General features: G+C 39.0%; 1 protein-coding gene across 5 annotated transcripts in view; it reads right to left on the bottom strand.

The window, feature by feature from the left end:
- The window catches only part of EPSTI1 (epithelial stromal interaction 1), a 132848-nt gene extending 121265 nt beyond the window's left edge, over positions 1 to 11583 (bottom strand). For 3 of the 5 annotated variants that reach the window (XM_053665445.1, XM_053665446.1, XM_053665449.1), the window contains exons 1-2: positions 11279 to 11583; positions 1050 to 1091 (exon numbers count right to left, since the gene is read on the bottom strand). In XM_053665445.1, coding sequence (XP_053521420.1) covers positions 1050 to 1091; positions 11279 to 11457 — 221 coding nt within the window. In that variant the 5' untranslated portion in view covers positions 11458 to 11583. The remainder of the gene's footprint in view (positions 1 to 1049; positions 1092 to 11278) is intronic. The other 2 variants (XM_053665447.1, XM_053665448.1) reach the window with 1 other exon arrangement.
- Between the last annotated feature and the right edge of the window lie 794 nt (positions 11584 to 12377).

Genomic DNA, 12377 nt, shown 5'->3' with positions numbered 1-12377 from the left:
CATAATATTATAGACTTCTATTATTCATAGAGTAATAGAACCTAATCCTGAGTCAGTAGCACGTGTCCTTTTTCAGGCTGTGACTACATCCTTTGCTGCATCTTCTTTCATGATGTGTGTAATTTAGTTTTTCAGGTTATTATTTTACATCCCTGGTTCTGGCTCTTCCCTTTCACATCTACATCCTGGTTCCTAATTTTTTGTTTGTTCTGTATCCCAGAAGTAACAAAAATCACTGAACAAAATGGTATTGATAAATAATACATCATTAGAAATTACTAAGTAGTTTTCCCCTATAAAAATAGCATGGCTCTGAGCCCAGGGTAAACTGCACAAATTTTAAATATACAATTCCTTTGACAAGCCTTCTTTTAACCTCTCCACATTCCAAAGGAATAATGAGAAGAAAAAAAAGGGAGAGGAATCATGAATTTTAGAATATTATCTAAATTAGGTTTCCATAACTTTTTATTTTAAATTTTAAGCCTGTGAGAAAACTAAAATATTGTGTAAAATGAAACCCATACACTATTTACCTGAAGTTACCAGTTGTTAACATTTTGTCACAATTGCTTTTTCTCTCTCCTCTTCTCAATGTCTTCTGAGTCCTGTGAAAGTCTGCCACAGAGTCAGGATGCATCTCCCGGGGCAAAGACATTCTTCTACTTCAATCAACAACAATATCCCAAGGAATTTAATATTAATATGATATTGTCTAATATTCCATCTATATTGAAATTTCTAACTTGCTCCAATTTTTTTATATTCTTCCCTGTCCCTGCCTCACCCTGGATCCAATCACGGATCACACACTCCAATGATCTGACATGTCTGTTTAGACGCCTATAATCTAATCAGTTTCCTTGAATTTTTTCCTTTCATGAATGACATTTTTGAAGAGTACAGGCATGATGACTAATATTGTGCCAACTTAACTGTGCCACTTGATGCCCAAATATATGGTTAAACATTAATTCTGGATGTGTCTGTGTGAGGGTATTTCTGGAAGATAGTACCATTTAAATCAATAAAGTGAGTAAAGCAGGTACCTTTCTCTAGTGTACATGGGCATCATCCAATCCACTGAGGAACTTCATGAATAGGAAAAAAAAAACAAAGACAAAGAAAGATTGAAATCACTCTGCCTGTTGAGCTGGGACAGCAATCTTCACCTGCCCTCAGTGCTCCAGGTTCTTAGGCCCTGAGACTTGGGTAGAATCTACACCATAGGTTCTCTGGATTTTCAGGCCTTCAAGCAACACCACCCAGCTTCCTAGGTCTTCAGCATGCAGATGGCAGATTAGGGGACTTCTCAGCCTCCACACTCGTGAGAGTCAACACCTTACAATAAATCATGTGTGTGTGTGCATGTGTGTGTATATGTGTATATATAAATATATTTAAATATATATTTATACTTATACAAATCTATATTTCCCTTCTGCTGAAGAACCTTGATTAATACATCAAGTAAATTGTCTTACAGAATTTACAGAATAACTTATAATCTGAATTTGATAAATTATGCTTTCTCTCACAATTAAACATTGGTTAGGTTAAACGTTTTGGAAAGAGTGACACATGGTAGATGTTATCCAAGATTCCATTGTTAGAATTAAAGTTGTCTCCTTGTGCAAATAAATAATAAGCCAACATGAAAAACAGTATCTGCCTATATGATAGAGAGCAATCGCATTTTAAAATAAAGATTAGAAAGAGCACATATCTTCTACCTGTCACCTTCTATTGTCAGTAGAAATCAAAGGATATAATGGCCCTAAGACTTTCTACTTGGCATAGAGAGTCAAAGAGCACAACCTACACATTAAAAATAAAAATGTCTTTAGATCAAACTATTTGAACACTTCAGTTTTATTTCTAAGGACTGGAATTACAGGGGACTCTCTCTATATTATTTTTTAGTGTCTGAGTGTTTATCACAAGCAGATATAACTTCACTTATACAAGCAAGAAAAAATATTCCAAAAATTTTTAAGTGAGAAAATATTTAAAGCAAAAACTTGGGGCCTCACATTTTTTTACAAAATCAGGTAGCACATGATTTCCATAGTCAGTTGTTCCATAGTAAAACAATCACTGGGTAATATTAGCCCTTGAATTTTAATGATGGTAAATGCCTTCCAATTTCCTACAAGCCTTTAATGGATTGCCTTTTAAGTGTTCATATTTGGCGGGGGGAGATTACAAACATTACAGAACAAAGGAACTATCACTGATTGATTCTCTGATATAGAAGAGAACCTTCCAATGCACTCTTTTCCCTTTGATATTTTTCCTGGTAAGCTTTTGTTTCAGATTCAAATACAATCTGAATAGATGCAATTAACCTTAACAATATGTATAACTTTACAGCACTGTACTGACTTTGAAGTAAGTAACCTTACTGTGTAATTGAACTAAGTTTCTTTTATTTCTCATTTCTGCTATGTGTCTACTGATTATTACAGGTATTAGGTGTTTGGGAGCTTTCATCATCCTGTTGATTTAGTGTTTCACTGTTTCAGCTATCAAAGGCTTTTTGAGAAATGCTCGCTCAATTTTTATGATATTGTATTTGAACAAAAATGATTACTCCCCAAGATCTAGCAGGCTGCAGATTTATATCATACTGGAATCTAGTGAAGAACAGGGAAATTTATTCAAAGCAGGACCATAATCTCTGCCCTTCTGCATAAACAGCAAGATAAATGTGTTCTAATCAAACTGAAATATCTCTTCTTTCCATTCACTCCAATAACCTCTTCTGCCATGCCTAGAACTGTGATTTTAAAACTGTAAGTGGTAACCCACTAGTGGAAAATATATTCTTAATGAATAAGAAGGGAAAATGTCAGGACTGTGTTACATATAGCAAAGATTCCCACAGAAACTTTGTTCTTACAAGCTACTTCTCTATACAAATCATTTTAAAGCTATAAACAAATATCACATTACAGTGTCTACAGTACCACTAGCCTATAGAAGTTCTATTTTCTTGATATGAAAAGATGACAACTGACAGGAACCTAGCTAGTTGCACTTCACGCCTTCCTGCACCTCTGCATCACATCCAGGTCCCGGCTGTGGTGGACAGACTGGGGTTTGAGTACTAGTTCTGAGACCTCAGGAAATCATTTTATCTCTCAAGACTCAGTTTCTTTATCTATAAAGTAACAGTGTCTTTATCATGAAGACAAAATTTAACAAAGTATGTAATATGCTTAGCACAAGGTCTAGCACAGGGTTCAGTTCCAGACATAAAAGTTCCAGTTATTGGGATTGTTATTTTGGTTTTAGTCTCTCAGTTTAACTATTTCAGATCACAACTAATTCACTTAATGCTATCAGAATATTGCAATGCTTCATTATACTTCTCACTTCAAAAATAAGTCAACTGGGGAAAGCTCTACTGATTAGTTTAGTGGTGGAAACTGATACTCATTGAAGAACCTACCCAGCACATTAAGCCATATCGTTATCATAAAGTTAGAAATTCATTAAATGGTATCTGTTAAATACTGCATATTATTTTTACAAACTTCCTAACTACTTATGAGTCTTGCCTGGAGATTGGGTTAAATAGTCCCCTCATGAATAGCCATGGATATTGAGTAATCAAAAAGAGTGAGTACTCATTAGAATCCATCACAGGTTATTCTCTCCCTGTGTATTATGATTTCATAGCACTAAAAGGAACTTTGGCATTATTCAGTTCTCCATGTCTAGGGATGAATAATAGCCTGATGCTTTCATGCCATTTGGTATCTATAGGCAAAGCTTATTTTCTCACAGTCACATAAGAAACAAAAAAGAAATCTCAAGCATTGCAGTGAAGAAGAAATTGTAAATAGTAAAAGCAGTTCTTATTGGCTCTCATAAGTTTTTAGAAACTTGCATTCTGTTTAAGAATAGTTTAAGCCCTGGCTGGTGTAGCTCAGTGGATTGAGCGTGGGCCTGCAGACCAAACAACTGCGGTTCGATTCCCAGTCAGGGCACATGCCTGGGTTGCAGGCCAGTTCCCAGCAGGGGACCCATGAGAAGCAACCATACATTGATATTTCTCTCCCTCTTTCCTTCCCTTCCCCTCTAAAGATAAATAAATAAAATTTAAAAAAAAGAATAGTTTAAGACTATTTTTTATGTGGTTAGTATGGATTCAAACAAGGTGAGTCAATGAGTTGTTTTTGATCACCTCTTTCAGACATAAGAAATTATACTTCAGGGTTCAGAATATACAGATCGAAAATTCCAGCCAAGATAGAGGTGTAGGGAGACACCCTGTACCTCCTCCCATAACCAAAAGAAGGACAACAACAAATTTAAAAACAAAAAACAACCAGAACTGAGAGCAAATTGAACTGTGTGTAAGTCTGACAACCAAGGAATTAAAGAAGAAACATTCATCCAGACCCATAGGAGGGGTGAAGACAGGCAGCTGGGGTGGAGAGGACTCCCAGCAAGGCAGCAGCTAGAGGACTGGGCAGGCAAGGTGGTGACTGGCAGACTGGGCAAGGCAGTGGCTTGTGTACTGGGTAGTCCCACAACTGGGGAGCAAGACAGACCACCCAACCAAGGATTCCAGCTCAGGGAAATACAGCCTCAAAGCCTCTGAATGAAAAATCCTGTGAGGGTTCAGTCTGCAAGAGAAACTCCCAGCCTCACAAAAGAGTTCATTGGAGACACCCACAAAGTCCTAGAGTGTACACAAAACTATCCACCTTGGAATCAGAATTAGAAGGGCCCAATTTGCTTGTGGGTAGTGGCAGGAGTGACTGAAAGCCAGCAGAGAGCTGAACAAGCAGCACTGTTCCCTCTCAGACCACTTCCCCACATATAGCGCCACAATACAGTGAAGTGGATTGCCCTGCCCTAATGAATACCTAAGGCTCCATCCCTTACTACATAACAGGCATGCCAAGACAAAAAAAAAAAAAAAAACTGCCCAAATGAACGAGTAGATCAAAGCTCCAGAAAAAAATGCAACTAAATGATAAAGAGATATGCAACCTATCAGATGCACGGTTCAAAACACTGGTAATCACCTGGCTGGTGTAGCTCAGTGGATTGAGCGCGGGCCTGCAAACCAGACAATCACGGTTTGATTCCCAGTCAGATCACATGCCTGGGTTGCAGGCCGGTTCCCTTCAGGCCAGTTCCCAGCAGGGGATGCACAAAAGGCAACCATACATTGATGTTTCTCCTCCTCTCTCCTTCCCTTCCCCTCTAAAGATAAATTTTAAAAATCTTTAAAAAAAAACTGGTAATCAGGATGCTCACAGAACTGGTTGAGTATGGCTGCAAAATAGAGGACAAAAGGAAGGCTATGAAAAGTGAAATAAAGAAAAATATTCAGGGAACCAATGGTGATCAGAATGAAACCAGGACTCAAATTAATGATTTGGACCAGAAAAAAGAAATAAGTAGTCAACCAGAAGCAAACAAAAAACAAGAATCCAAAAATATGAGAGGCTTAGGAACCTCCAAGATAACTTTAAACATTCCAACATCTGAATATAGGGGTTCCAGAAGAAGAGGAAGAGCAAGAAATTAAAAACTTATTTGAAAAAATAATGAATCAGGAGAACTTCCCCAATCCTAATCTGGCAAGTGAAATAGACTTCCAGGAAGTCCAGGAAGCACAGAGAGACCCAAAGAAGTTGGACTCAAGGAGCAACACACCAAGGCACATCATAATTACATTACCCAAGATTAAAGAGGGGAGAATCTTAAAGGCAACAAGAGAAAAGGAGATATTTACTTACAATGAAGGTCCCATAAGACTCTCAGCTCATTTTTCTAAAGAAAACTTGAAGACAACATGGGGCTGGGAAAGAAGTATTCAAAGTCATGAAAGGCAAGGACCTACATCCAAAACTACTCTACCCAGCAAAGCTGTATTTAGAATGGAAGGACAGATAAAGTGCTTCCCAGATAAGGTCAGATTAAAGGAGTTCACCATCACCAAGCTTTTATTATATGAAATGTTAAAAGGACTTATTTAAGAAAAAGAAGATAAAAATATGAACAACAAAATTATAACAAACTCACAACTATTAATAATCTAACCTAAAACCAAAAAACAAAAACAAACCAAGCAAAAACTAGAACAGGAACAGAATCACAGAAATGGAGATCACCTAGAAGGCATTCAGCAGGGGACAGTGGGAGAAGGATAGAGGGGTAAAAGGTACAGCGAATAGGTAACATAATTAGTAGGTAGAAAATAGACAGGGGGATGTTAAGAATAGTGTAGGAAATGGAGAAGCCAAAGAACTTATATATATAACCCATGGACTTGAACTAAAGTGGGGGAATGCAGGTGGGAGGCAGTATGCAGGGCAGAGGAGAATAAAGGGAGAGAAATAGGGCAACTATAATAGCATAACCAATAAAATAAATTTAAAAAAAGAATGTGCATATCAATTATTAAACAGTGATGTTTATAAAAATTAGAGTGATACTACAACTTAATCACTGTTATCATATATATCACATTCTACCCCAATTTATATTTATAAAATATTTAATACTAATGTGCCACAGTGCTATTTGAAGGGAAAAGAAAGAAAAACCAGGGATTGGCCATTAATAAGTTGTCTTACTAATCCATCCTTTGAGACAGGCCAGTAAGTTAGGATAAGTGGAATGGAGAAACTGAGACAAATACATGAACAAACTGGCTGAGCAATTTACAGTCAGATGCAGAAGGTCACCTCCCTATAGATAACATTTAGGTCTCAGTTGTATTTTAGCTCCAGGGTCAGAAAAGCAAAAAGAACTGGTGGGTGACATCAGAACCAACTATAATGACTGAAGAACCTCTGCCATGGCACAGTAAAGACCACAGCCCTGAAAAAGCACATCTGGAAAACTGATAAATATTCTGCAGAAACCTTCCCTGAGACCTCCCCTAAGATTCCCACCTGCAAGAGAGAGATAAAAGCCCTAAGACAATGGACCCAGCTTCCACTCCCCCTCTGGGGAACAGCCTGTGCCATTCCCTTTCCCTCTTCCCTCTCTTCTTCCCCACCCCCCGCCACCCGAGCACAGCATCTCCTAAACTCTAAGAATTCCCATAAGACTTGCAACCAGGGGAGCAATGAGCAGCAGCAGCTCATCCCAGGCTAATCCCCTGACCCTGTCCTCAAGGTCCCCTTATCTCTGACTTCCTAGTGAGTTAAGGCAGCCCAGTCTAGGCTCTCTCCTCTTGCTTCTCCTATCCTAAGCCCTTCCTTGTTTCAGTGTCTCCAGCTTCAATAAATATACCCTCATAATCACCTGGACTCATGCTCTGAAATCTTTCCTGCACAAAGTCAAGAACCCACATACTACCTGCTGGCCCTAGGCAGATTTGCTAACAGCCAGGCCCCTGTCTAGTAACACATTTAATCTGCCTTCACTCTTTGAGAGTTTGAGGATGAAAGGAAGGAAAATAACTAGTTATCAGGATTATTTCCTTTTCAGTAGCACAATGAGCTATGGCAAGTATTGAAGTTAGAATAAGAAAGCTAGGGAATGTCTCCTGAGCTCAAAAGAAGGAAGTGAGACAAAGGAGTGGGTTTCCCCAGCACACATATAGAACGCTCCAACAGACATAGTGTCTAAGCTGCTGTGGTCAGGGGTATAGTGCATCTTAAAGGCTGTGTCAGTTTGGGCTCTCCAAGAAGCAGACATCTAGGTGGAATTAGGCACAGAAGAGATTTACTGGGGAAATGCCTGTAAAGGATAAAAGGGGAACAGGCAGGAGTAGTCAAGGAAAGCTTTGAGAATGTGAGCAGGTCTAATACGTATGAAAGGAGAGAGCATATGGAGATTGAGAAGGAGGAGCTTCAGACTGCTGCTATACAGTTCTGAGCAAGTCTTGGGTAGGTCAATGGGGAGTCTTCTGGCAAATACTGACCAGTAAAGGAGTTCCACACAGGCAGAACTCAGCTGGCATTAGTACCCTGGACTGCTCAGACACTGGCTGGGAAGAGTACAGAATTAGTATACTCTCAACCCAAAGTCATGGATCCAAAAGTGATAGCTGAGGCCATCAATTGACTATGCCCCTCGAAGTAAGTTCTTTTGAAGGAGATCTGAGTAGCAAGCTTCCCTGGTTATGAGAGAAGCTACTTAAACTCCTGTGGTATAATAAAAATAAATACCCAGCCTTTGTTCCTGTTTCCCAGCATAGAAATCATTGTAATTCCAAGTAATAAAAAGCCTGGATTATATGCTAATGCAACAGATGACTCCAGGTGGGAGGCTCTAGGATGCTTCAGGACGGGAGCTATTTGTCACAAAAACCAACCATGTGATTAGAGGGTTACAATAAAAATAAACTATCAAAAATAAAAATAAATAATAAAATTTTGTTAAATATATTCTTGAACATTGAGGTTTGGGGAACTTACAAATTGGTGAGCACGTCAAGATGCTAGGAAACTGACCACCCATCTACAGAGCTGTACAATATCCCCCTATATTTTGCCCTATGACTCTCATCTGACTTTTCCTGAGTTATATACTTTAAAGTAAAACTGTAATCTTAAGTATAGTGGTCTCCATAGTTCTGTAATTCATTCTAGTAAATTACTGAATCTAGAGGTGTACAGAAGTCATGGAAACTCCAAATTTGTCATCAGCTGGGCAGAAATGTGAATATCCTGGGGACCCCACTTGTGGCTTGCTCCTAAAGTGGGAAAAGACTTAGGGGAACAAACCCTTAACTTGGGGCACCTGTGAGAACTCTGAGTTGTTAGAGTCAGAACTGAATTGTAGTTGCTTAGTGTTGGAATGACATTTGTGGAAAAAAAAAAAAAGCCCAAACTCCTAATTATCCTGTGGACTGGTGGATGAAACATCACTTCTTAGGATAGCCTTTCTTGCTCCCAAGACTAGCTCTGGCCATGGATTTCCTTTATAATGCATATAAAGAGTTATGTATGTAATTATCTGATAACTGTCTGTCCCATCAATTACACAGTAAGCCTCATACAAGCTTATATTTTGTCGAGTAGTTTTTTGTCCCTATATTTTAAATATTCATAGGTAAAGATCCTCTCTTATATTACAGGGTTGTTGTAAGGATTGAAAGATTTAATACACGTCATGCACTTTCACATACGAAGCATGACATGTATTTGCTATTATTACTGCTCATCTTTAAGTCTCTGAAGTTCTAAGTGTAAAGTAGGCTGCAAATACATTAAGGTAAACTGAATTTGTATGGGCATTATGTTAAAGGTAACTGTTTAGTAAAATTCTACACTGTGGGTTCCTTTTCAGAATGTATTTTGATTTCCTCCAAACAGCATCAAAAGGATCCAGGAATGGTTATAGACAAGTATCTGAATATTCCACCTATATTATGATCGTAGGCAAGAGCCTATTCCTAGGAATTATATACAGTGAGGTAAAAAAAATCCCTTCCAGAAAACCCCACGTCTTAGCCTTAGTTATCTAGATATGAATAATGTGTTTACAAACAAGGGAAATATTGAAAGAAAAGGCAAAAGATTATTTTGGATCAGAAATTTGTGGGAGCTTTTTTCTCTTTAAGTCTGTGTAGATAGCTTATGATATTTAGGGACAAAAACCATCAGCTAAAAATAATTTGAAAACCAATATGAATTAGTAAATACTTATAATTATTTAAATCCAAACATAGCCAAGAATTCAGCTTTGCTTTGTAGCATATTAGGTAATGATCCTCAGAAATTATTTTAAGAAACTGTCTTAAGATGTCTTTATATTTATATGTAAGTATTTTAAATCAGTATGTTTTTACAAGGCACGAACACTCCACTTCAGGGTCACAGCACAGTACTTGGTCAATAAACACATTCAATGAATTTAAGGCCATCAGCACCCAATATTTCACTAAATATTTATTTGCTTTGTGCATAAACATACAAAGCAAATATCCAATAAAATGATGCAAATATCCAGCAAAATATCCATGTATATACACAAACATGCACACACATACTAAATAAGAAACACTGAGAGGTTAGTGTTAACTCATTTTAAGTAGTGACAAACTGAGGCATAAAGTAGCTAAACACCTTGTTGAAGTTCATGGAGTGAATAATGGCACAATCAGAACTTGAACCCAAGTCTGCCTGGCATGAAAGCCGATGCTCTTATGCCCAAAATGAGGCTTACCTAATGAATACGTGGAAGTATATACACAAAACAAGGTCAAATTCCAACCCCTCATCATATAATTAAGCTCATATTAAGAGTGAACAAATTAAGTCTAACTGTTAAACACTGAATTTTATCTCTCCTTTTCCTTAATTTTCCATCAGAAAATGAAATTGAAATTAATGAGCTTCTGTTATGGTATGATACCTCTTATTCTGCAGGGGAAATGCAGCAATCTTGCATTGAAATCACCTAGATTATCTACCTCAACTAAAATTAACCCAAAACTGAATAATATTAAGTGACTGCTACCTACGAATTCTCCCAAAAGTTAAGAGATGAAAGAAAATCTGTTTATTGGTCATAAGGTTATGTACTGTTTCTTAGCAACCAGCATTTGTCTTTCACCCAACTAGAAGTTGATGAAAAGGGGAACTATAAATGACACCATTTGGTCAGACCTAATTCACAAGCAATAATGTCTTTACAAACCATACTGTGGAGGTATAGAACCTCATTTCATGAGGCAGAAAGAGAGAACCACTGACATTTTGCATAATAAATAAATACCAAGTGTAGTCCTAGAACAGAGATCAAGAGTAAAAGTATCAGTCTGTTCCAATGAAGAGCACTTACCATCAGGGACAGGAAACTGCACTCACTTCCTCTCTTGGTCTATTCCTCTGGTCCTGGTGGCTACTTTATTTGGGAGTTTTGTTGAGAGGCAGCATTTGGATCTACCGCGGTAGCACTTGCCCTCTTCACCCTTACCTAGCAGCTAATGTGGAGATACCATTTAGGGTACCAAATTTTAATACAGGAAGGAAAAAATGTTCATGCTTGTTAGAGTATGAGTTCTGAAGATACTTGGAAATTAGTAAGAAGCCATGGCAGTCTTTCCACACCCACATCTTTCAAACCTGTAGCCAGTCACCAGAATCAGGAGACTAGTGACCTTGAAAGAAATGGGGACTTAACAGTTCAGTATGTAAAGAACCGCAGACCAGCACATTCAATTTGTGTCTTTTGCTTGAGCTAAGGCGGTTTCAAACTCTAACGATCAAGAAGGTGTCAGTCAATATGTCAGGGGATCTAGGATCCTGCTCTTCCCGGCCCCCTTCCTCCAACACCTCTTGTGAAAACTTACAGTCTCTGGCCTGTGTGCTCCAGTCTCTCCCGAGAAGGGCTCTCTGAAGTCGCCTCCAAACTTTGCCTAGGGCCTTGCAGCTGGTCCCCCTCTCGATGCTGTCCAGAGGCGTCCTGGGCCGGGCGGGAGGAGGAGGAGGAGCCGAGCCCGGATCCCAACAGCCTACTGCGAGTGTACATGGTTCAGAGCCAGCTGGGACCCCGCTGCCGCAGCCGTAGGGGGTTTCGGGCTGGGTTGCTTAGCGAGTCTCGAGATGCGATTCCAAAGACCAGGGGCAGCGGTTTCAACAGCTGAGTTTCGATTTCTTGTCTACAGCTGCAGATTGCGCCCGCCCTGGGGACTTCCCCATTCGTGCTTCACTGGGGCATCCCCGACAGTCATCTCAGGTAACAGCTCAGGCCATGGCCACCCCGCCCCTCGCGGGGTGCTGAGTTAAGCTCACTTGGCTGCAGCAGGTGAGTCAGTTTAAAATCTCACAAACAACTTTAGAGGATAATAAAGGTAACTATTCTATGATCAGTCACGGACATATTGTGAGTAAGACATTTTAGGGATTATTTCACAGGTAATCCGAGTTCGAGGTTACTGATGAGACTATATATTAACCTTCAGATGTCAGAGATTAAGTCAGTACTTTAATGCATTTAAACAAAAATTTGACTTTAACTGTGATTACTGCTCTTCGTTGTGCATGTACGTCCAAGTTAAAGGAAATGGAAACTGAAATCAAAAGAAGAGAAAAAGCAAAGCTGGAGAAACCAGCTGAGGGGGAGGCAAAGATGTTCTCCAGGCAGCCTTGCTAAGTCATTGATCGGACTTAGTAAAGAAGTATTGGCTAAATATCTGCTCTGTGCAAGACATTGGGCAATGATTCAAGTATGATGTGGGGATTTTTAAAAATACAGATTTGTAAGATTCTGCTTCTGTAGGCACTGGGGTAGTTTTAAAACGCTCCCAGGTGATTCTGATGTGAACTGGATTTTTTCACCATGATCATAATGCTGGCTATACAAAGATGAGAGAAAGCTCTTCCGTCACGAAACCTGTATTCCAGGGACAGATAAACAGATGCTGGCGCCACCATGAGATAAATAACAAG

Source organism: Artibeus jamaicensis, unplaced genomic scaffold, assembly GCF_021234435.1.
Source record: "Artibeus jamaicensis isolate MK-2021 breed Jamaican fruit bat unplaced genomic scaffold, CSHL_Jam_final contig_414, whole genome shotgun sequence".
NCBI classification, from domain to species: domain Eukaryota; kingdom Metazoa; phylum Chordata; class Mammalia; order Chiroptera; family Phyllostomidae; genus Artibeus; species Artibeus jamaicensis.
The sequence above is the reverse complement of the archived record's forward strand: the minus strand, read 5'-3'. Positions and strand labels throughout refer to the sequence as shown.